We start from the raw sequence: 26,796 nt of genomic DNA on the forward strand, positions 1-26,796 counted from the left end.
CCACTCGCTCGACGATGCTTCCGAGCATGCCTCCCTTCCCCTTCCTCGATGTACAGGCACCTTAATACGCGAGCGATCTACACGCGCATCAGAAAAGTTTTCCCCATCTTCTTTCTACCGTTACGACTCTTCCGCGGGGAGTCGGATAAGAACACAAAGAGAAAAGTACCTCGGCGTTGAAATTTATATCCTCGCATTCGTACATTTTTTCATTACTGCGACCGATAATGAAATTGCCCAGAAAGCGTAACACGAGACGCGAACACGAAAGTACACGGAAAGGTAGTGAAAATCATTCGTCTCGAGATTAAATATTAACATGTGCCAAAAAAGGATACTTTTCATTCCTACACTGAGAAAAATCGTTTGATTGTATCGACAAGACGTATATGATTGAAGGCATTTTGGTTAAATCAAACAAGAATTTCTAGTTATCGTGATAAAACTCGATTTTTTATAATAGATTTTACTATAAGGATTTGGTCAGTATTTTCTGGTTGGATCTATCAAATTTCTTATTACATTAACTTCTTTGCTTACTTCTTAACTTAACTCGTATTCAATATTTGCCATGAAATGTATATAAAGAACTAATATTAACATTAAATCCAAAGTATATTTTTTTTCTCTTACGAGCAGTAGTGCCAGAAAGAGGACGCTAGCTCTCTGATTGCGAGTGTTTGAGCTGCATCCTCTTCTTGCTTCACTGTTTATCAGTTTAATTTCTAACAAACTGAATTTAAAATAATTTATTCAATAATCTGGATTGAATTTATTCAATAATCTTGTTGGAATTCAGAATATTAAACAGACTTTTGAGATTAGATGGAAAAAATTTTAGACGACTTGGTGAGTTTAATATTATTAACGAGAAAATTTGGTAAACTTAACAGGAAAAAATTCATCAGATTCATCTGGTAATTCCTACAAGAATTCCGGTTCGTCCATTTTCCAACAGACATACTGGTTGACTCTACCAGAATTCTAATTAATGCAACCAGATTTTTTTCTCAGTGTATAATAAAGTAGATTCATAATCGTAAGTTTTGCAAAATCACAGATACGTCTTCGCGTCTTGATCCGCAAATTCTATTCGCATGGGATAATAAATAATAAGCTCTTGGTCAATTCCCGCGTTTTTTTCCAAGAGCCCTACACTTTCTATCCGACGACATATCGATCGATCGGTCAACGAGATCCACGTAGTCACTCGTAGAATATCAAAAAAGCATTACGTCGAGACGGTGCTCGGGTTGTGACCCTCTTCGCCGTCTTCCACCCTCACGTCACGTTCTTCTAGCGGGAATACAGGCGGAGGACGGTTGTTTTCTCAAACGATCGATCCACTCGGGAACTTTCGCCATTAACGAGCTACTTCCATTCGCGGGCGACACCGTCCAGTTATCGTGCCAGCCGACACGTTGCCCTCAGGTCGCCCGCGCGATCTGTTCGATCTCAAGACAAGTTCGATCGTGAGCAAAACTGAGGACGTGAGCATAACGAGGGGAAACATTTGTTGCCGCGTTTGAGAGCGGGGACGAAGAGAGAGAATGTTTCAACGCGAGGAAGCAAGGCGATCAACATTATACGCGTATCTAATGTTGACTTTACAAGCGAGAGAACGAGAGAATAACAACTCGTATGAAATACGTATCTCTATATATGTCTGCAGATATTCTTCGTATTTACTCACGTATAATATACATATTCAGGATATCTCATCTACATTTTAGCTTGATGTAAGGTAGGACGTCGCGGAAGGAATCGACGAGAATTTATTCTACGAAATTGAACTCGTGACTCTCGAATTAACATTGGAATCCTTCTTCATTCTCCATTTTGCACCAGACTCACGAGCGATTGTTTCAGATATTAGAATCTTGTAATTTAACGTAATAAATTCTAAGTAATTTTTTTTATAATTTTTGCAAGGAAAAAGTGGAAATTGATGGAATTAATCCATGAAATTCGAGGATAAGCAAAACGTTCAGAAAAGAATTTACTTTGAAAACTTTCACAAAGACTTATGTAATGATTGTGTAATCAAGATTGTAATCAGTACATTAGCGTACGTCAAATAGTTAGATCGGATATGCATACATGTGCAGAATTACACGACGTCTAATACAACAAAGTTAAGTAGAAAATGAAGTCGCACGTGTAAGAAGCAAGTGGAAGAGGACTCAGGTCGAGTACGTCGAAGATTTCATGGACTTCGGAGCGAGCTCCATTCGCTGCTTAAACTTCCATTTAATTACGGCACTAATTAAGGCGAACCGAAGTGAGCGTAAAGCGCCAGTTTCATTATTCCGAGTTAACCGTAGTTACCAAATGATCAAAGGACACTCGGGCAAGTAAAATTCCTCACTTGCGTTTACATTCCGCTCGTATTAATCGCGAAAATCACGATCTAGCGTTTCTCGATTTCTCGTAGCTTCTCGCGAAAAACTTCTAGGGCGAGGAGATTCTCCCGAGATTCCGCAAACTCGCGTCTGTTGTGAAGAATAACAGATTCGCATCCTTCCAGTTGTATGTTTTCCTTCTCCTTTTCTCTCCTTTTCTCTTGATGACGGAAGAAGCGAAAATTGACAGAACGACGTTACAATTTGTACAAGATTTATCCGAGAAACCGAATCCTCAACGTTTCTCCTTGACGTACGAACGATTGCAATTTTAGATTATCAGACTCGGAAGATCTGCGGCGTTTTTGCCAGCGAGTGACACGGGCATCATTGAAAATCGAACCGAACGCGAGGCAGCAAGATGTGCACTGGCCGATAATTAAATAAATTGCAAATCCTCGAGAATAATTACGTAGACGAGGTAGCGTAAGGGATAATTAAATAGATACGAGCCGGAAGATTCCGGAAGATTAATCGTACGCGCTCGTAGGACGGAAAGACGGGATTTGATTAAGAATCGTATAATTCGGCGATTAATCCGATTTTACACTCTCGAATCTTACTCGCCATAGACTTGAAGTATATCCGGCGATACGTTAGACGGTGGCGACGAGGAAATGTGAAACAGGATTTGAATTTCTTTTTTCGACCATTTTATTCTCTCCCGCGAATTAACATTTTGATGCGGATCGATTTTTTCGAATCCGGGCCATTCACAGTTCGCGATTACGCGATCGTATTACTTCCGTTCGATACTATACCCGAAAGCAGAAACGTGTCCTCGCATACTCGATAGGATCGATAGACGCTATACGTGGTACACGTACGGCTGTCCTTTAGAGCGGCAGTAGTGGCAGATAAATTTGTCAAGCGTTTTCCCCGATGAGAGCCCGCCGTTCGTGTGCGGAATCGAACGGGCAAAAAGAGGAAAAAAAAAAAGAGAAAAGATGGGGAAAACTGATAAATTCTCACGTATCGACCCGATCGTTATTTATCGCGCGCGATTTTCCGCGCTCGCGATACTTTCGATTCGAAGTAGTAATTAATTCGGTTGACGCTGGAATTTATACGAGTATAAACTTCCGTTGTATATATCCCTTAACGCCGACGGGCATATTTGCCATAAACGAGACTATATTTCATTACGCGTTAATCTCATAAATAACTCAAAAACAAAGTTTCGGGATCGCTTTAATACAGAATGCTGGTAGCAGCGTGGAAACAATGATTATATTTCATTAGGGGCAATTACAGTCTATTATGATCCTCCTCTCCCCCCTTCCCCGTCTATACGGGAGCCATTCCATTACCATTGCAACTACGTTAACTAAAAAGCCGTCATGCGATCCGAGAGCTCGCCACGATAATTATGGCACATATAAAGTTGTCAAAGTTATTATGTGTTTAATGGATTTGTCGAAAATTCTATTTGGTTTTATCTTTGTACGTTGAATGGATGTTCCGTGCAATGAATATTATAGCACGACGTTGAAAAGAACAAAATCGATCCGATATACGACGAGGAACCAAGTATATAACGAGGAAGGGGGATCCAGCCCCGTTTTCCATGCCAGCTGCATGTACAAGTAATACGACTCGGAGAATTAACCGGCAAACATCCCGTGAGCAAAGTTAAGTTCAACTATGGTGCTCGGGACCGTAACGAACGTAGGACCGAGCGTAGGACTTTCAGGGATATGCACACGTGTGTGCTCTTGCACTTGTGTTTGTACCGAAGCACAAACACGAGAGCGTATAAGATATGACCTAATTCGATATACGATCGTCGATGGACCGTCGTCGAGTGCCCTCTTGTCTTTGGAACGATTAAGAGGATACCTCTCGATGAAGTCTGGGAAGATGATAACTTCCTACGTCTTGCGACATTGCGACAGATATCGAAGCAAAATACTAATGTCTGCGGATTTTGAATAGCACGCACGAATAATATATCGTTGATTCGTCTGAATCGCGAGAATAATTAAACATTATTTTTAAGCGTATTTTTGCCCCTGCATCTCTTCGCTCCTTAAAAGCGAATGGTTGAGAGAACAGAAATTTATTGCCTCGCGTGTACAAACACTCGGAAACCGACTGCACAATTCGAGCCATCTTCGGTCCAACATCGCGAAAGCGGAAAGTAATTGCGGGACAATATTATTCTTCGAGAGTGTGAATCAAGATGTTGACATTATTAATGTCGTCAAAGTGGCAAATTGATCGTCGGAGGAGATCGCGACGTTAGTTTAAGGGGGGGGAAAGAAAACGAAGGTCCCTCTCTCCGAAATCTCCCTGTTCCGGGTTCATCCCGATTATTATTTTCGTAAAATTTATGGCCGCTACGCGGGAGGGATAATCGTCGCGCGGCCGAATAAAATTTGTTAATTTAATTGAATGCGTGCGCGGCCGCAAATTTGCAAAATGTCTGAAAGCGCGACACGTCCGCTTTCATTTTCGCAGTCGGGCATTTTCGATAGGACAACGTTGCTAGCCGATAATCTCGTCGCGCAGCACGCTGCGCGCGTATAAACAAATGCCTAAATTTAATTTCGTCACGGCACACTAACGGGGATTGGATTGGGAAGGGAAGTAAGTGAGGAGGGGAGAAATAAATTAAACGGCACGACGATTGCAAAACGCATATACATGGCGCTGTGTAAATGTGCCCGCCGATCATTTGCCCGCGAGCACGGAAAATGGACGGAATATAATCGCCCGCGTGCATCTATCGAAATTCTTCATTAAGCGTGGCGTTTAATTAAAAACGCGCGGACGCGCGGTCGAATCACGCTGCAATTCCGCGCGGTTAGATTCCATAATATGTTACACGATACTCAAAAATCTCGATTATCCCCTCCCGTCCGTACATCCCCGCCTGCTGGAATATTACTTTTACGCGATGCGTTTTCTCGGTCGCACGCGAAACGAGATAATTTACTCTCGAAATGGAACATCCGCATTTATGATCGCGCATAAATTATCTCTCGAATTTTCGCGATGATCCGCTACGGGCTTTCCGCCTAGTCGACTCGCGAAAATCGAGCGTATCGCGTCGCATCGTTGACACATCGGCGCTGAAAATCTCTCGGCTGCATCCAGCCGGATTCCCATAATACGCCGACAAAGCGGTTTCCAATTTTCTCCTTGCGAAAGATTCTATCCGTTCGCGACCGCGCGGAGATGGGAACGTGCCGCGCGGCCGTTACGACACCCAATAATTTTCCATGATCTTATTTTCACAACAAGAAACTTGAAATTGGCTTTCCACTTACCCGAGCTTCAATTTGCCGCCTCCGCGCCCGCTGTCGTCCACTCCCTCGTCCATTTCTCTTCCCGTTCGCTCCCTTTTCATCCTCTCCCGATGCGTCGTTCGATCTCTTTCGATCGTTCGGTTACTTCCCAATCTGTCCTCGTCGTCCTTGGACTATATCGGGCTTTATTACGTTTCCGTGTCGTCTGTCCTTTCGCCACCATTCCCCGACCCAGGTCGGCGCATCCGCGCTGTCTTGTCCCGCGTAGAATGAAATCTGCGAAGGGACACGGAGAATGCGATGAAAGGGCCAATGTCCGAATGTGTCGATCGCGTAATCATCTTATTGTAAAAGCCCGTAGGATGAGAGAATTGCAAGATATCGTGCAAGCCGCGCTTCCAGATTGCACCGCGTGCGACTCCAAACAAGATTCGCGAGTCGAGTTTGCCGCAAATTCTCTCTCTCTCTCTCTTTCACCCAAGTGTACCGGCGAAAAGTAGAGCTTGGACATAGACGGTCATCGCGTTGCGATCGATTCGCGCGGCTGCTGCACGTGGTAAAATCACGTGGAAAATACGAGGATCCATCAACGGAAACAAGCAAAGCAGGCAGTCGGTAACGAGCATCGCGGAGAACCGTAATTGGAGTAACTGTAACACGCACGCGGCAATCTGCAAGAAGAACGATCTGCAACGCAACAAAATAGATTTGGCGTGCCGCGGATTTCCGCGCGCAATGTAACGGTAACGTAATGCAGGAAAACATGTACATGCATACATGCATGCGATCGCGATGGAGCGGACACATGTAAACGGCTCTACGATATTCGGCAATTCGCTTCGGATTTCCGTTTATTTATAGCGTTATCGACGCACAGACCGCATGCACCCATGTCGGGTTTATGAAATCTAGGCACATCTAACTGGCGAGCGCGCGATCGCCGCTAATGGATACATCCCGTGTAATATTTATCTGATAATTACCAGAGACGTCCGATAATTCATCCCGGTCGCGCACGTTAAATACTATCGGCGCCTCGCTCCCTGATTCCCCGATTTTAGTTAACGTGGTTATCACTAATGGATATGCCGCATAACACTTAGCTACTAATTAATAGACATGTTTCATTAATCCCCCCTCTGCCATTAGAAAATATAGCTGCGCGCGCGCGCGTAAACGCACGATGTGAACTCTCCCTCTCTCTCTCTTTCTCTCCCGATTTTATTCTACTCTATTCATTTAAATTATATTAGCCCGGAAAATATTCCCTACCATATTTCACAATTATTTTACATCATTCTCGCGCGATTTTGTAATTACAATATTATATTTTATAAGTATTCTATCCAATTGTGTCTTTTTTTCTCATCTACGATAATTTGTATTACTCGAATATAATTTTTGATTCTTCTTTTTTCTGGAATCTGCATATTCACCGTTATTCGTTAATTCTACGGGTTTCTTTAAATCTCTCTGTCTCTCTCTTATTCTATTTTTATTCTTTCGCGTACTACCGAAAATGCACAGAGTCGGCTGGCGCAGGCCGCATGGAAGATTCACGCGCCGAGAAAAATTATGAAAGGACACACGCTAGAGATACGCTGCTTGTGCAGCTCTGCTCCGCGTCCAAGAACAGGATTGTAAAATCTACCCACGTGACTTTCTTTCTTTTTTTATTCCGCAGCAAGCCTGCCGCGCGCCAGTTAAATATATGGATTCGAGCAAAGGGAACGGGGAAGTAGTTTGTGTTTTATATCGCGTTTCAAAGAAGGACCGATGGCGATGCAACGACGCAGTCGTCTCGTCGTTTGTTTTTGCGGAGTCGGAGACACACGCTCGGGAAAGGGTTGGTGTCGAGCTCGCGCGCGCGCAAGCTTTTTCGCCTTTGAAATCCGGCGCCTGCTGCCGGCGATTGCCACCGGCTTCCGAAAAAAGAACACACGCCGGCAAAATACCTCACCAAGGAGCATTCCGCTTCGTGCGACAAAGCGCCGTTACGCGGCCAAATGAATGTCCACTGAAACGCGGTGTATAGGAAATTTTTTTCTTTCTCTCTCTCTCTCCCCCCCTCTCTCTCTCTCTCTCTCTTTCTCTCTCTCTCTCTCTCGTGAGCGCGTAATGCATATTTTATAAATTTTTTCCGTGAGAGAGAATTTTTCTTGACGACGCGCATCACGATGCTTTTCACCTGCTACTTCGCATGCGGTTACATGACGGATAAAGTTCATTTCGGATGGGTGCATATATATATGTCTTTGCCTGATTGATGATGTTCATCTTTCCAGTAGCATATCTTCTTGGTGAAATTTCCCATTCGATTTTACGATATTATATACGAATTAATTCATATATTAAGTAACATAAAAGAGAGAGAAATATATAAAATAAAATATGTATACATTGAACGTATATGAGCAGAGAATGTATGAAATATTGCGCGCCGAGTTATAATTTTTTTGAAGCAATTTATTTTCAGAGTAAAAAATGTGAAAAGTTTGATTTGATCTACGTTTGATATATGTGTTATTAGGATGCAAATGGAACTCTATTTTTTTTTAATGGGAATTCTTTGATGTTGAATACATTTTTGCGCAATATTTTATATATTTGACTTTTATTACTTAAAATTTACTCAAAAAATTAAAATTCCTTTACAACTTTAACTTGAAAACTAATTAATTTTCGGAAACTTGTCGAATATTAAGAAACAATATTTGCCGAAGAAAATCGATGTAATGTATAAAGCCAGATTATTGTAAGTAATTATTATAAGTTTATAGGTCGTTCTCTTCACTATAATTTTACTACTTTTCGAAATTTCGCTGACAATTCTCTTATCTTCGAGGGGCCCTTCGAAGGTTATCGGTAAAATAGCCTCAAGTCACCAACCAAGTCTGACGTTAAAACGAGGAGTCAGCCATTGCCGGAAGCTGTTTCTCCGCAGTTATCGGATCATAATCTATCGTGTCGACTTCTCCTTTCGACGATCAGCAAGGCGTAAAAAGGGGGGACAGTTTTATCGAAAGAGGTCGATCGAGAAATGCACGCGCAGATGCGGCTCGACGAAGCCGGGAATTCCGCTCCTAACAGTTTGTCGTTTAATCGCCGTCGGGTATAAGGGATACTCAAACCAGTCGCCATCCCTCTCTTCCTGGTGTTTAATGACGACCCAAAGGGGGTCCGCAGATTTTTACGAATTATCGATAAGTGCTATATTTGTTTACTGTCCGACCCTAATCCTGTCTAGAAATCAACAGATTTATTCTCGAAACGGAATGGGGTGCGCGCAAACTCGTTAATGATTTTAGGACTTTACAGTTACGATCTGATAACCCCTGGGCCAGATAGCCGTCTGTCACGCAATGAAAGGGCCGCGTGATTCCGAGATAAAGTTATTGATATGGAGATAAATGAATGAAACGTCCATTAATTAAATATTATAATAGACGCAAATCGAGTAAAAGAAAATGTTATATTTCAAAGATCAAAGTACATGATTGTAAAATAATCGAATTGCATACAGACAGAAAAATCTTTGAAATATTTATTTCAAAAACGACTTTCGAATTCTTTTAACACCAATGTATTTTTAAATTTCATCAATTTTTCAATTTTAAAATTCACCAATTTTATCCATTTATAAAATATCGTGTGCAATTTTGTAAATCATGTATATGTTTTATATATAAATTTTCCTTTAAATTAATATATTTATTAAAAAATCTTACATCATACATCCTATTGTTTCAAATCCGCATCTGATGTAAAGAGTCTTCTAATGTAAATTAAACTGATCAGTTTCAAGACAAGCGTGCAAGAATTTTAAACAAAACTTTATCATTACTTGGACGTATTAACGTCGATCTGTGAAACAGGTAGTAGTTACCGTGTCTAAAGTTTCGATCATTCTATCGAGAATTCGAAACCGTGTCGGACTTGAAGACGCTGTTTTCCAACGACTACCATCCGTATGAAGCTACCGTAGTAGATCCAGCTCGACGTCCAAAAACATCCCAGACTTCGATTTCGTCCGACATTTTGACGCTACAAACAGCCACTCCGACACGCCTCGTTGCCGACAGCTCGTGCACAAAGAAGACGCGGAACGAAACGGGCAAAAGTACCTCCGATGCGCGAGCGAAATGGAACATAGATTTCGTAATACGCTACCGACGATCAATTTCTCTCGCCGTGTTCGAAACTTGGAAAGAGACTCTCGGGTTTTATTTCATAGCGAGCGGCCGATATACAGGCTCTTTGAAGTGCCTTTTGATGACAAGCGTTACATTGTAATAGCCAAACATTCTACTGAAAGAGAAATAGTCTCCTTTGCTGCCATTCGTCCTTGCAAAAAAATGTACGCGAACGTGTTCGCTACATTCGTGAAATTCGACAGGTAGAGCAAACGAAAATAATACCATTCTTTTGTTGCTGGCGAGTGTCAAGTACGAGAGATGACAACGACTAATTTTCGAAATTGCATCTAAGCGTTTCTTTTTACAAATTTTTTATCGTCAAAATCGTGAAAGATTAAAATTCCTCTTTGTCTTCATTAATTTTGCTAATCCATAAACGCGTCGCTTTCCTTTCAAGCAGATAATTTTAATATTCCATCAAATAAATAAATTACTTTATACGCGTCGCATCACACTAGTCTCTACAGAATTATCAAATCATCCAAAGAGCGTCATCTCTCGAGCAGGAAATAGTCCGTGCGTGTCGACCGGACAAAAAGGGTTTTCCGGAGGAAGAAGGGCAAAAGCATTGTTACAAGAGTCTCTCAGTGTTGCGCAACGGCGCGTCTGAAAAGGGTAAAGCGAAACCTTTCAGCGAAAGATCCCTTGCCCTTTCGCCGTTAAAGTCTAACGCAAAAGGGAAGAAGGATTGTCCGGACAGCGGAGAGATTTTCATTCCGTAGAAAACGAGATTATAAATCAAAGCGGTGACGCGCATCTAAATTCGAAACGATGAGAGGAATTAATCGGCGAATCGCGATAATTATTTATTATTCCGCGATCACACAATGACAATATCGTTATCCTTATTGCCGTTCGTCCTGTCGAGCGAATAAACGATCGTGCCATTGTATTACGCGATTGTTAATTACCATAAACGTAATTCTGCGATTTAATTAGCTAATGGATCACGAACATATCGTTTAATCTAATTATCTTGTACCAATTTACGAAATTATTTCGCATGTGAATCCGGACGCCGCTCTCTTTGGATTGCAAATGCGCTTTTTGCAGACGCACCGCGAATTGCGCAAAATGCGGTCGTATTGAAATCCTAATCGTCTCCCTGGTGGGTGCCTTTTGAAGCGATGCTTTTGTTTAATTACATACCGCCAAATTGCGCGTTTTGCCCGTCGCTTTATCGTTAACAGTTTATTTTGTTATTCTCTCGTCCCCTCAACGCGCTGTGTTTCCTGTATATGTTTCCATATAATAACAGAGGGGATTAAATAGTTTTACATATACGTACACACATACATATATATGTTTTGTTGGAGAGAAAAATCCCATTGAATAATTCGCTTTTCTCACCTAAAAATAATTATAAAAATTATTGAAATTTATCGAACGTTTTGACATTTTAATTCTCGCATTTTTAGTACCTCAAATATCAGATTTATACAGTTATATATATATATATATATATATATATATATATATGTGTAATTTATAACGAAAACATTGAAGATGATGGGATTAACATGGTCCGTAGTGCAGGCTTTCGTACAAGTTTCGGTCCCTTGTTTACCTCTTAAGGATTCCTTCCTGTGGGCTTCGAGGTAAATCAAATTTCATTTTGTTGAGAGGTTTCGAGCCATGGCGTGTTTCCCCACGACCCGTTCGTGGCGTCGTTACGTACACGAACTTCTCTGTTTATTTGCTCGGCTTTTAAATGGACCACGCCATGCTCGCACGCTCAAAACAGAGGGACTCCCTAAATCAATTCCGTCGTAAATATGCCGAAAATTCGAAGTGTGCCGCGCACTCTTTACCACCCCAACCGTCGATCTCTATCGACTATCAAACGGAAAATGCCACGGGATGTAAACTGAAACACTTCCTTTCAATCTTCTTTCAGAGAATCGTATAGAAAATGGAAACGACATTTCTACCGCGGCAAATATTGGAAAAGAATTTTTTTCAATGTCTTTCACATTCTTCGAGTGACAGATTTTAGATTCTAAAATGCTATTTTTATGCTTGAAACTTTGACTTTTTAAATAAAATAACGGATTACAGTCTTCAAATATTTAACGTGTATAAATGTAAAAAAATCAACTTTATTTAAACTTAATTTTTAAAAAATACACCATGCCTCCAATGTGAAAGAGTATCGAGAGGCAGGACAAACTCGGCAAGTGAAAGCGAAGCAGAGAGCGCAACAGAAGCGAAGAGACAAAGAGACGGCTAAAGGAAAAAAAAAGAGTAGATGAAAAACAAAAGCGGGGCAAACTCGCGGCGGAAGAGGAAGAGGGCAGTCCGTTTATACGCGTCTCATCGCCGGTCAAAGGAGAAATAGCGGAAAAATAAAGCCCCGGTGCGTAGTATATGGTACGTCGGGCTATAGTAAACACCGGCGTCGCAGATAAATGGAAAAACGTTGTACGAAACAGCGGGACGCGAAACCTCCGACATCGATGATGGCGACGGGATCGTCCAGGACCGGATCAAACCGAAAAACGATCCGGAAAAATAGAATCGATAACATCCACGGCTCTATCTCCGATAAACGTCTCATAAATATTCATATGTTTATATACGCGTGAATCGATTGAACGGAGGCGCGTTTAGCAAACGCGGGGTTCTCACGTTCCGCCCGCGTTACCGTAACCGAGGACAGATACGACGATAATGAAGATAAACGAGGAGCGAAGTTCCTCGCGGGAATAGCAGATCGCGTCCGGATCCCGCTCGCTCGACCAGAGTAAATCGGATGTGTGGCGGTGCGGTAGTTGCCGTTACTGTGAAATTACCACCTACTTTGACCGAAACTAGTTTGCTGGAGATTTGAATGGAATTCGGGACCCCTCGTTGATTCGGGAGAGCACACGGATCGGCATCTGTCATCCGAGAAGACACGCGAGAAGAAACTGTGTAATATCTTGGATATTACAGTTTTCTACATCAAAACTTTGGTGTTTCTAATATATATTAATATTATTACTCGCGCGCATACCTCATGAAAAGTAACACGTGACATAATTGAGCGAAATGGAAGACAGCAACTAGATCATTTTCAGAACTTTCAAAGTTGGGGAAGTTTGAGAGAAGAAATTGCCGGTGGCGCGCGCGCACCCTCCTTTAACGGAGCCGCAATCAAAGTCGTTCGATAAATCAAACTCGGTGAAGTTTTAATTGATCGAGGCCTGACCGCGAGACGAGGTGAAGTAGATGATATCCTGCTCTTTCCCGTCCCTCTCCTTCTCTCGCACCTCCGACGCGCGAGTCTCTCTTCCGCTTGCTCCGTGAACGTCCAAAAAGTAGGCGGGTTATAGACCAACTTTGCAGTAAACTCACTCAATCAAAGTTACCGGGGAGAAGCCCGCGCGAGGAGCGACGCGAGAGCGACGAACGAATGTTTTAATTCATAATTGAGTTCATAAATCCTCTCGCGAACTTGAGTATCTACGTATGTGTCGTAAAATGCTGACGATCCAAGATCCAAGAAATTCATTTACGCTACGTATCGCACCCGCATACATACACACGCGAATAGACGAGACGCGTTCTACAAGATGAAGATTTCTCCAACTTCGACTCGATTATCGATATAAATTAAGCAGAAGTCGCGCGAAAACTTGCCAACGTAATCCAGGTCACGTCCAGAACCATCCAATATTCCGGTCGCCGGATGTGGCATTGTTACTTCCCGATTCCGGTCCCCTCCTTCCGTCGTATCGCTTACTGTTAACCGGCCGCGGATTCAGCCGGTCGATCCTATCGATATTCAGTCGCCGGACCGGCCTTTAATGGTTATACTGAATATTGATTACCAATTAGCGCAAGCATAATCACTGCGGATTCTAATTGTTAATGAGGTCTGGGGCCGCGGCGTGCGAACGCGCGCGCGGCGGGGGACGCACGACGACACACACAACCGGATAATGTCCGGTTCGATCAACAACCGCTTCCTCCTTGTTTTTAGCCCGCCGCGATACCGCGCGTCGCGGGACGCGCGTTTAATTATTCAGCGAGCTGCGTACGCGTTTCCGTTCCGATGCGGCCGTATCATTAATTATCACGTCGCCGGATTAACCCCTTAAGAATACGATTCGCGAATCCGACGAAATTCTCCGGAGGCCGTCTTCGTTCGAGAACATATTGCGATATGATATTGGGGGGGCATAATCAATCAACGATGATTTTCAATACGTTTTTTAACAATTCATTGTCGCGATTTTTAATGGGAAAATTAATCTTCTTGGAGAATTCATTTAATCTCGCAGGGAAAAAAATCCAGGAAATGTATATAAATCGATGCTCGCTTTCTTTGAATTGCTGAATATATATTTGAATCTCCTTTTTCAATTTGGAATTTTGATTGAATTTTTCCGTTTGAATTTGAAACCGTCGTATATACACTTTGAAACGTTAGAATCTTGCAGTATCTGTTAATCGTATCGGTAGCTGCTCAAAGAAATTCAAATATCAAACGTTTACTCGGGAAAATTCGATTTACCGAGTCATGAGAAAATGAATAGACGGGCATCTTACATCGTCGTGCATCATGATCCTCGAAAAATGTCTCGTGAGGGACGGATGATCGATCGTCAAAGACGGCGAGTCGCGAGAGAGACAGGCATGCTCGGATGACTCGACGACGATGGTAATTCGAGAATTTTCATATCGCTAAGTAACCAGCGCGCCATTCGTTCCGGCACGTAACATAAATAACGTTAACAGCGGGGTAGTTCCCATGATGAACGTTCATCATCGGAACATGAAATATTTATGAATCGAGAGATGAAGCCCATTTTTTCTTGTATTCCCAACCAACTGTGATTTTTCGGGGATTATCTTTTCCATTAAATGTTTGTTCTTTCCATCGATTTAATTTTTGCTTCATTTTCTCATGCCATTACGACTCGCTGCTAAGATTTTTCTCCTTTCGAACAATCGACACGAAAGATATTATGAATCAAACGACAAAGACTGACGAGATAAGCGACGAGTATCGATAACGATCCGACATTGCAACGTATGGCGATCACGAACATCTAGAGAAGTCGTGATCCCCACGAAGGGGTCGGATTTAAGGGGTCGTTCCGATGGCGCCAGTCGGCGATCTCACCCTCGTACTCTCTCTCTTCTTGCCCGAAATTCATTTCTCCGAATTGTTTATAAGGGGACGACGATGCCACGGCGATGAGTCACGTGGCGCATGAAGTAAATTTCCCGGCCGTTCGCGAGAAATTACGACCGATAAAGTACACGACGATCGCAGAATCATGCGAACCATGAAAGTTTAATAGATGGCGTTTAATATTTTAACGTAACGGCCTTTCGCGCTATCGCAAACCATAGATCCATAAATTCTTTTACGTACATGGAGACTGCACAATGTGTGACAGATAGCCCGCTATATATTACAGGAAATTTCCGCGAACCCAAAATAATTTAATCGGCCGAAATTACTCGCTCCATTCGGACGTGTATCTCGAATTAATACCGTATTTAAAGCTTCGCTGAGCCGGAGAATATTCTAAACAGAGCAAATATTCAAACATTTTCCGACGCGTATTATTGCTTCCAATTTATAATTGCTCGCTATTAATTACAAAATGCAAATAAACTCACGGAACAATTTGCTCTAAACGACCGGATTAGAGTTATAGATTGTTCGTCTCTATCTTATTATTCATAATCTTGAGAACCGCGAGCCCGAATCTTTAGATCGCTACTTATCGCTAGTATTGGCAGGGCACACGTGACGCTCTCTCAGACAAGTCCCGAAGGCGAAATATCGGTGGCGCGAGTAAGTGCATCGAGATATTGAGATGTGACCCACGTATTCAATATAAGGGCTTTTACCGACTCACGCTTTTCCGACGCAAGCGACGACCCTCCTCCGAATCCACCCCCGTATCCTTTTCACCGTCTCTGCCACCCTTCTTGTCGACGCGCGTTTCTCCTATCAATGCGCACGCGGTCAATTTACAATGGAATTGCCTCAACGAGTCATGCTGCATAATGTACAGACATAATGCATCTATGCAGCCCATTTATGCTTTCGATATGCAGAGCGCGATGCGCATTATATATAGAGCGTCCCGAAACTAACGACGTCGGTTTCTGTCATCGATTTAGTCTCAGTTTTCTCGTTCACAAGCTTTCAATGTTTAATCTCGCTAATAATGAATATCGTATGAGTAAATCAGAAGTAATCTACTGAACGAAATCAGTCGAGGATTTTGTTCTCTGAGAATCTTGAATTTTAATCATCCTCATAATTATTTTATCGGAGGTCTTAATTTTGCCGAGCCAGAGATTGAGTTGAGATTAATCAAAGGACATGTAGCCGGTGTAATAATAGCGATAATTCGAAACACTCGATATATCTAGGAATGTCTAAACATACAGATATACGTACGTGTATGATATTGATGCAAAGCAACAAAGAGGTTATCGGGCGCAAGCCAGAAACGCTTTATAGCTCCGATATCGAATCGAATCGAATCGAGGAGTAATTTGCACGTAGTAATGGCAGCAGTTATATCAAAGAGAAACTGCAACATGATTGCTAAGGTGTTGTTCTTGGCTTTGCGACGTTACTTCTGATTACATCGAGACGACGTTCTGTCGACTATCGAGTCGAAATGATATTGTTGTTCCATCAATGCATCCAATGATGTTAGCAAGCGTGATCGTCCCTCGAATATAACGTATATTGACACAAGTCTGCTCGTTATTGTCTACGCGCATTGAATAGTTTTAGATTGAATATTTTAAAGGGGAGAATAGAGACGGGAAAACGTCGCACGACGTATTAATTTGCATGTGATCGTGTGCATCCGATTGAATCTATTCCCGTGGATGAATCACTTCGTAGTTTAACAAAAATAAATATAGAATACAAACATGCGTTCGTCATCAATGAATCACTACACTGTGCGCGCTATCGAAGCTCTTGAGGGAATCTAAACATTTCGCTCTTTAATCCTATAAAAAATTTAATATGCATCAAAAATTATAATATTTTAAAATATAAAACTTCGCAGAAATTCACGTACGCTTAAAAGATTTCGTAAAAATTTTTTCATCTTTTATATCACCCAGATTACACCGACTTGTACGAGAATATATTTCAAGTGTTCTAACTCGGTGAACTCGTATAAAGCACTAAAGCGCGCTCGTACGGATGAGCTGGCATAATAATATGCAGATTAATCGCGACTCTTTGACGCGTGAATGTAATTTGCAAAAGCTCTCGCCTGAGTGACGATATCGTTGACTCATAAACGACGGGGCACATCTCGTCGCGGCCCTGAAAGGGCCATCCATTCGCATAAATATCCGTATCCACCGAGGGCGCGGTCGTTAGGGCATAGAAGAATAAAAACAAGGGAGAGAAGTGACATACAACAAAAATAAACAACCCATGCTTTTTGTAGAAATGCGAAAAGTTTAAGGACGTCCCCCGATGTCCGATACATCTTAATGCATAATGTAATGGATTTAAAATGGTGATGCACGATCCTCGTTCATCAAGTGTATTTGATTAACGACTTTTATGTCATTTTTTAAGCAACAATTTATATTTTTGCTCGCATGCGAAAAGCGACGTACATCTATTTTAGAATATATCTCGTCAAGATAGCTTTCGCGAGCAAAACGAGGAGATTAGAAGCACGCGAATCGAATGTCGCTTTATTAGTGCATCCATGTAAAGTTTAAGTTGCAACTGGACTGGCGCAGGAAAACTTTTTAATGCGTAAGCTCACCTTAATTAAATTTCGTTACTTTCATCTTGTAGTGGACGCGACTCATCTCTTATTGAAGCTCACCAGTTTGTAAAAGCGCAAAGTCTTCGAGTTCTTCATTTCTTTTTCTTTTCTTGTTTTTTATAATTTACATAATGATTGAAATTAAGTATGGTTATTACATCTGCTGTGCTGACGAAAATACGATACAATGTACGATTACAACTTGAATGAAGTAGAAAAAGTGATATTTCAAAAATAAATCTTGTAAAAATATTACAGAATTTAATTATCAAATAACCGAAAAAGCTAATTTTATCAGATCGAGTTGAAATAATTATTATTCTCTTTGTATATTACATTTGCATGCATTATGATAAATGTAGCGTAATAACGCAAATACAAACAGGATATTTAATTTGTCGTTAATTATTTCTCTATAACAAAAATGGTAAGCACGGTTTTAAAAGAATATATAACCGGCAGCAAAACGTCAGACGCTGATGTATGCCGTGAGATAAAATGCCTCGAGGGCTGAAACGTGAACATGAATTAAGACGTGGAACATAAAATTAAGATTCATGTCGCATTTATTTATTATGCGCGTAATTTTAACACGAGAACGTAAATCTTCGCCAATAGCTGGATTTTCACAAGTCGCCTCTAGTTTTGAAAAATGTCCGAACAAGCACAAAGATTATTCTCGAAAAATTATGCTTAAATCTATTAGATGCAAATAATCTTGAAAAATGGAACACGGAAAACAATATATTTATTTCGAGATGACAAATTTGGCTGCCAAGTTTATTCTCAGATCGCGCGCGATATTTCGAGAGCACGTAACGCGACGAAATGATATCGGAAAGTTGGAGAGAAAATAGAAAATATCTTAGCGTACAATTTAATCTAATTTCCGACTCGTCGCGATGGTCTTTCCAGGTTCTCAATTACGTTTCATGGCAACATCCGGAATCGTTTTTTCCCTTTTAACCTATCGGGGCGATTATTTTTATTTATCGAATAAAAAAGCAGATTTACAAAGGTAAATGTTTGCACGATTTAATAACGCATAATACATATATTGCTATACGTTCGGCGCGCTCAATAAACAAACACTTTTACATTCTGACGGTTTGTCAACAAATTTTATAAATAAAAGCAATCGAATGAATTTTTAAAAACGTGCAAATTTTTTAAATAATTTACTCTTTAAAATAATTTATGCTTGCTTGATACGAAAGTCTTTCGATTTAACTCAAGAAATCGAGAGACAGATAGAATATAAATGTCAAAAAGTTCTTGCAAAAACATTGGAAAAACCAAGTTTTAACCGTTCGGATCTCTTTCAAACGATTTTAACTTCCTTTCTTGCGACAGATTCCAAACTGTTGACTACCTAAAATGACTTAAAAACCTCGAGTTTTTCGCGATTCGAGGTCTCTCGAGTGGCTGATATTATACGAGACTTGATAAAACTCTTGTGTCTACCTGTGAGACAATCGACACACGCGACACACAACGTCTCGATTACTAAGTTAGAAACTTTTTTCTATCCGCGGAGCTGTTTTTTGCCACGTCTCTCTCTCTCTCTCCTTTTGTCTATTACTCTCGACCAATCCCGTCGTTCTCTCAGGCTCGCCTCGACGAACCAACTCGCATTAATTGCCGGGAGTCACGACATGTCTCCATTACTCAAGAGCTTCGTTAAAGGGAGGCAAAGGGAATAAGAGAGCGCCGCGCGGATAAGGGGCGAGAGAGATAAAGGAGGTCGCAGCCATGTTTCACCATTATTTTTCACAAATTGGGCCCACGTGGCTGTTATTCTTAACGAGAATTGAACGACGGGCCCCATTATTCGAGGAATGAAAAAAGATTTCGACATATTTATAACACCTTCGTAAATTTCGTCATTGAAGTATTTCTGTTATTCCTCCATAAATAATATCCCGAATGTATCGCGCCTCATTGAGCTTTCAATTTAAGATCTAAATTTATACCGCGCACGACAAGACGCGACGTCGATTATCGTGAAATATAGAAGCGTCCTGAATGAACCGCATCCACGCGGATACAGCTTCCACTAATTAATCAGAAATTTCCTGCCGGCACCACCGACCGACCAATGCAACTAATAGACCTTGCTCCCTGAATCTCCCTGCCAATTATCCCGCCGTGTACTAATTAGCATATATGGACCGCGGTAACAAAGTTTCCCGCCTCCGACAGTGTCGTCCACGAAACTTACAGCTTTAACAACTCGCGAACCAACATTTTGATTTTACACAATCGAAACCAAAGTCTTTCCGAAAGTCGTTTGCGACTTGTAAAGCGGAATTAAAGTTACTCTCTAAAAGTGAATCAGTGTATTATCACTGAAACAGTAAATCACCGATTACAGCAGTTATAAGTATAGCACTGTAAATCAGTGATATTTTATTGAAAGAATCAGTTAATAATTTTGACTGTTTCAATCAGAAATATTTCTCAATATCAGTAATATTTCTTTCTAGCGTCAGTAATATTAAACTATAACAGTAAATAATTACTGATTACAGCAGTTATAAGTATAGCACTGTAAATCAGTGATATTTTATTGAAAGAATCAGTTAATAATTTTGGCTGTTTCAATCAGTAATATTTCTTTCTAGCGTCAGTAATATTAAACTATAACAGTAAATAATTACTGATTACAGCAGTTATAAGTATAGCACTGTAAATCAGTGATATTTTATTGAAAGAATCAGTTAATAATTTTGACTGTTTCAATCAGAAATATTTCTCAATATCAGTAATATTTCTTTCTAGCGTCAGTAATATTAAACTATAATTCGTCTCTTCATAATTTTCATTAAGTCGTCAGATATTTATTTGTCCGACTTATATAAGATCGATTTAATATCTGAAGTCTCTCTATTGAAATTGTATCAGACATTAAATCGAAGTAATACTTCTAATTTTATCTGTCGCTCTTTCCAAATTTTATATAATTCTTATGGCTAAAACTAAATACGAGAGAGATAGCGATCGTAGTGGTAAACCAACAAACTAGCTATTACTGGTTTTACAGTGAAATTTACTGGTTTTATAGTGAATTTTATTTTAACTGACCATAATCAGTGAGATAAAATAACAAAAAATAAGCGTTTCCACTGAAAATCTGATTCTCAGTGAAATCTTATTTTACTGTTTAAATTAGCGATAGTTTCACTGATTCACTTTCAGAGAGTACATCGAGACAGACTTTTATTCTTTTTAGTCTGTAAGAGAATATCGTGGGCGGATTCAACGACATTGGAAAAAAGTAGGTTTAACGTTGGATGCGGAACATGATCGCGCGTAGAAACAGGAAAGTATAAAATGCAAAATACTCTATTAACTTGGACAAAGTCGAAAGCTCGAGCAACTGTCCGCGCGTTAGAACGAGGGGGTGCTGTCGCGGCGGAAAAATCACCGGCAAGGTATACCCTCCCGCGTACGGAAACTTTAGCAGTTTATTATAGCCGAGCGCCGACATAGTTCTCCCTCAGTAGCGGAGTTTCGAGCAATGAGACGAAATAATCGCGTTTTTACGATAGTCGTGCGGAGTTTTACGAGAATCGGAAGCCCCGGCGACGCTTTTGTGCGGTAAAACTTGTTCGAATGCCACACGCGTCATAAAATCGACAAAGCGAGCTACAATAACGACGGGTTTTATCATATATATATATATGTGTGTGTGTGTGTGTGTGTGTTCCGACCGACATACTTTCCGAGTCTAATGCGAATGAATTCGTTTTTCTACGTTTCACAGAGTGGAATCGTTCGGATGCATAAATGTCGCGCGCAATCGTCGCGAAATATCGCGAGCGCGGAATTAAAAATTTCATTAAAACATTTTACGCTGTCCTATCGTGACAACGTTACGACATAATAATTATAATATCGTTATAATAATTACGATGTAAAATCACAAAAGCGGTAATTACACAGCGATTAATGGGAAAATACGTTTGAAAAGCGAGAATCGAAACGTGTAACGAGAAGCTTAAAATCGAGCGTTGAAAAATATTCAACGTTTCAACGAGTCTAATATCTTTCAGCGGTATGTTTTTTCCCCGACTCTCTCGAGCGACGCGATGGCCGACGGAAAAGGGAGAAGAGCTCCGCAGGGAAGAGGACGGACTCGTAATACCCGTTGGTAGATCGGACTTTGTATCCGGCTAATTAAGCATTGATAACTAACGAGGTTCCTTTGTGCCGTCACCGCCGCCGCCAGCGGATGAAAGTCCACGGAAAATTCCAACCGACACGTCGGATTAAATGCTTTAGTTGGCGCACGTCGAACCCGCGTTTGCCCGAATTCGAGATGCAAACTGCGAGAACTTTAATCCCCGCTGATGCGAATTACGCGAGGCATGTTATCGTCGTAGACGGGGAGGATGGATTCTCTTTTTCGCTCACGGCGAAGAAGCGTTGGAGCCGGTGTCGGAATCGATCGCTTCGTTCCCGGCCTCGTTTCCTACTTTATCATGCGAGGACGATGATTAATTTAACGAACTCCTACGTATAAGCCTTCCCTTTCGAGCTCGTCGAGTGATTGTTTGATTTTGTTCGGGGAACGCGAAATATGAGTGCGCGCAGGATATACTATTTATAATGCCATAAGGCGTTTCTTCTTTTCTTCTTTTTTTTTACGCACAATGCACGTCCGTTAATTTGTGGCGCGACCAGCAAAGAGTAAGACTAGATCGCTTGAAATCCATATCGCAATTTTCTGTTACAGTTTTATCAACTCCTGGAGGCTAGTCAGGTGGCCAATACAACTCTGACGTATCGCCACGTGACTGTGTTTGCGCCGACTAATCGGGCATTCCAGAAGTACGGCGGAAACTTTAAGAATTTGGTTCTGTATCACATGTGTGAGTATATCGTAAAATATCAAAAAATCAAATTTTCATTGATTTCGTTAAAATAAAAATATAAAATATATCATTTAAGCAAAGATACTTGGCAAAGATACCTGAAAAAGTATTCTGAAATTTTTCTCTACTAAGATTATACACAGAGAAAAATATCATTCTACTGCCAAGAAAAGTGATTACTCAGTTTATTTTTCTTCTTTTAAGTAATAGTTTTCTTCAACAAAGAATATATTCTTGATAATAATCTTAAAATATATTCATCACAAGTGTTGGAAAATCTCATTATCATGTACTCAAGAGAAGAATTTATTTTCTCTTCAAGAATATTGTAAAGTTGTATCAAAGAAAAATCAAACTTACTTTACGTCAACTCTTGTAGTGAGCGAACCAAATTTTTGTTTTAATTTAATATTCTTGACCAAAATATTGCACTTACTAAATTCAGAATATATTCAATTAAATTTAATGCTTGTGGTAAACTTGTGATACATTTGCGGATATGCAAACTTATGATATACTTAAAATAAATCATATTTACTTGAATACAGTATACATTTTTCTCTGTGTACAATATTAAAAAATTGGAGAAGTATTAGAAAATTTTATAAATTAATCTCTCGAAAAAAGAATAAAATGATAAAAAGTATGTATGCGCCCGCGCGCGCATGCGATGCAATATTTGAATATCTTCGCGCATTTGCGAAATCCGCAAACAATCGAGAAAATTTCGTTGTCTCCGCTATTGTACCGCGTTTTCCGGAACCGGGGGTCGCGACGACGCGGGAAAATTCTCGACACGATCGGAAACTCAATTTCCACAGTTTGCGCGAGACCGTCCCTGCCTCTACCGCATCTGCATTATTTCCTTTCTTCGTCCGGCTTTCGCTTCGCTCGGCTTTCGCGCCGAAGTGCATTAGCTTCACCGAGCCGAGTTTCGGTATTTCGCGCTTTGATCTCGACCGAACGTTTGCATCCGTAATGCATCCGCCGAGCTGCAAAGCCGCGGCGGATCGGAAGATGCATTCTATATGCGCGCCGGACGTTTACGCGCTTTCGTAATTCAGGGCTTCTTCGATGGCCACGAATATAACGGGAAGCAACGGGTAGCCGTAACGTCCGTTATCGACGTATTCGCGTTTACGGCCATTCGACCATCCATTTGGGCATTCATCGATGTAGATCCTGATAGAAAGGGAAGAACGGGCGGGGGGGAAAGAGAGGAGCATTGTTGCGATTGAGCGTAGCTGACTAATATCGCGCAGCGTCAACGACGTGTCAGTCGATCCGTTCGCGTTAATGCATCCTGTTGCACTTTATTGTGCGTCGAATGGAAATGGAAACGAGCTCGCGCGCGCGCAAGGCAATCGCATTCACGCGAATTGTTCTCATTTTGAATATCGAAGAAATACGTAGTACGTTTTTTAATATCCGCGTATAATTTCCATCGACGCAAAAGCGTTCCTCGACTATCGCAATTTCGAAATATCGGACAATTTCTGCGTCGGAAAAATATGTGAAAAATCAATAAAGTCGTCAAGAATAGAGACTCGTATTTTCAAGACGCGCTATACTTTAATAGAGAAAAGTTGGCATAGAAGAAATTGTATTAAGTCGTTTTTTCGATCGTGATCCCTGGAATTCATCGTTTCGGTCATCCAGTCTAAAAGACGCGTCGTCTTTGATCAATAAGGAACACGCGGCAAACAAGCTGCTCAATCAAAATCCATATTATCCTTAGCGGGTTACGGTAAACGCGACGACGGGCCTCGTTAGGCGCGCCCTCCCTCGTTCGCCTCGCCCCGGCCCCCGACTCGCCCCGTCTTCGCGTCCGCGTCGTCCGTGTGTTTACGATGTCGCGCGCGGTGTGTAATTTCGTCGCGCGATGTTTGCGTTGCCACGCGCGCGGGGCGACCTGGCGAAACGCTTACACGGATAGTCGCATCGGCGTGGCACGGCGCCATCGATCTCGACGGAGACTCGAAGGCAAACACGAGAGCGGCCCCGCTCCCCGGCCCCGGTGCGTGCCCTTCCGTGCTTGCGTTAAACCCGGCGATAAGAAGGGCCGCGCCTTCGACCGCGCAACCGACCACGCCGGGAAATAATTAATCCGATTTCAACGGCTAAGCCGCGCGTACCCGTGACCCTCTCGGTGAGCGTCGCACCGGAAAACGAGCGTTTCATGGAGCGAGCTTTCACGACGGGGTGGCCGGTATTATTATGCGAATCTTCGGGCGAGTCTGTCAAACGATTCGGGGGAACATCCAGTATAGCGAGAATTTGCGGAAGCGTAAAAGAAAAATTGTCGTCGATGGAAAAAAATTTAAATGTATGTGTTAATTTATTTTAAAAATATTTAAATGTATGCATTAATTTATTTTTGTTTATATAAAAAAAATTGTGTGAGATAAGTAACATTACATGATGCTTTGAGGGCGATGGAGGATTTTCTTTCAATTATTACAAAAAAGGAAAAAATACTAGCTCCACACGCGTGTGGCTAATCTGAGAGAAATGTTTCTCTCTTGAAACTCATTCTCGCCACAATAAAAGTATCTTCTTCACAAACTTCTGTCAACGATACACTCCCGAGTACTTATTCTTTAAGTCCGTTTTCCTCCATCGGGGATAATGTCGCGAGTTACCCGGACGAATTACCTCGGAGACTACCGCGGGAAATGTTCGGACTGAATAATCAAAGGTCGTAAGGTCGTTGACTTGCGTTTGATGCGATCAATGTTATTCGGCCCGAGGCATTTTTTCCATCAACTACTCCGAGAACGACGACGACAACGGGAACGAAGGAAGGAGGGTCGTCACCGGTGACGTTCGTCGACGGGCCGCTGCTTCTACTCCTCGTCGACTGCTCGTCGAACGTTTCACCTTGTCTTTTTTTTTTGTCTACGCCAGAGCGACGTATTGGAGAGCAAACAGCTCGAACGAAATTACCGCGTGCAAAAGACTTTTTACGAGACGCGTCTTGTGAAAGAGATTGTCAAGAATTACATTATCCTCCTTCCCTTCGCCCCGTCATCCGCTCTTTCCCCGTCCTTCCCACTCGCCGTGATGCGGGGTAAATAAAAGACGCCGGCTTGATGCTCTCGAGAAAGCACGGCGATAGTTATGCTCGCGTGATGCTGTTGACTGCATCGATTCGAAGCAGCTCAAAGCGTAAGCTGAAAATTATTTACTAGAGCTAATGAACGGGAGATAAGTAACTTTGTCCCCTCATTTTTGTTACGTACTTTCATAATAACACGCCACTTTACGTAAGAGTAATATTTTACTTTACATCTCTCCCGTCACATTAGATCACGAATCTCTCTCAACTTACGGATATTTGCGCCCGTAACTTTTTTAAGGATTTAAATTCTTGACGTTTCAAATATGTTTAAATTCTCGTTTATCTGAACGTTTTCGCGCACTTTTTCGCGACGACTCGCGGACAATAAACTTTAGCGGAATTATAGCAAATCGCAATTTACCCGACCGTAACTTTGGACAAAACCGTTTCATTTCTTTTTTTTTTCGTTGGCGCAGAATTCAAACGGAATGGAGAACTAAGAGGTCGAAGCTACGACTTCGTTCCCTTTATCCCTTGAGAGAGTGTCGGGGTCCCTGGCGGTAAGAAAAGGCTCTCTTTATCTCGTCAAGTCGGCGCCTATCTCGGCGGCACTTTGCCTCGAGCGATAGCGAAAGGACTGACCCTGCGCTGTCTCTCTCTCTCTCTCTCTCTCTCTTTCTCTCTATCGCGCGCGAATCTACTGCAATTTTGTACATCGCGAAAAGTTTCACAATTAGTCTTGGAACTTTCATAATTCCGCAGCTTAACCCGCCTTGTTTTGCGGCCGAGCGTTACTGCGGTCGGTTTAATTTATCATTTTACCTCTCGCTCGACTACCTCGACTTTCCCCTCGTCTCACCCCGGCCTGCTCCTCCGTCCCGTTCATTCTTGCGCGATTTCTCGCTCTCAGTCGAATCTTAAAGGCTAAGCGCTTTTAATGATATCTCGATATTCGAATAATTGGAAAGAAATTTTTTCCGAATAAAAATAATTCATTTAATTGTAAATTATACAAATTCTACGATTCGTTCCGCGTTTTACAAATCCAGCTTTCAAATGCACGCAAACGTCTCGTACATTTCGAGTCGTAAGCGGAATAAAAATTTGTTACAATTTTTAAAACGACCGAAGAAAGCATCCAAGTTGTATTCGCGATAAAATTTGAATGGAAGAAACTTTTACGAGTGAAGCGACACAGGTGTAGAGACTCAACGGTGGAAGCTTACGACAGTCGTGAGGCTGGATA

The 26,796-nt window shown here is 41.6% G+C and overlaps 1 protein-coding gene across 5 annotated transcripts in view; it reads left to right on the forward strand.

Moving 5' to 3' along the window:
- Positions 1 to 26,796, forward strand: part of LOC105255294 (fasciclin-1) — a 232,184-nt gene that overhangs the window by 115,548 nt on the left and 89,840 nt on the right. For all 5 annotated transcript variants that reach the window (XM_011264495.3, XM_011264496.3, XM_011264497.3 and 2 more), the window contains exon 2: positions 22,351 to 22,486. In XM_011264495.3, the coding sequence (XP_011262797.1) occupies positions 22,351 to 22,486 (136 nt within the window). The remainder of the gene's footprint in view (positions 1 to 22,350; positions 22,487 to 26,796) is intronic.

The sequence above is a fragment of the Camponotus floridanus genome, unplaced genomic scaffold, assembly GCF_003227725.1.
Source record: "Camponotus floridanus strain SB8 unplaced genomic scaffold, Cflo_v7.5 scaffold43, whole genome shotgun sequence".
Taxonomy (NCBI): Eukaryota; Metazoa; Arthropoda; class Insecta; order Hymenoptera; family Formicidae; genus Camponotus; species Camponotus floridanus.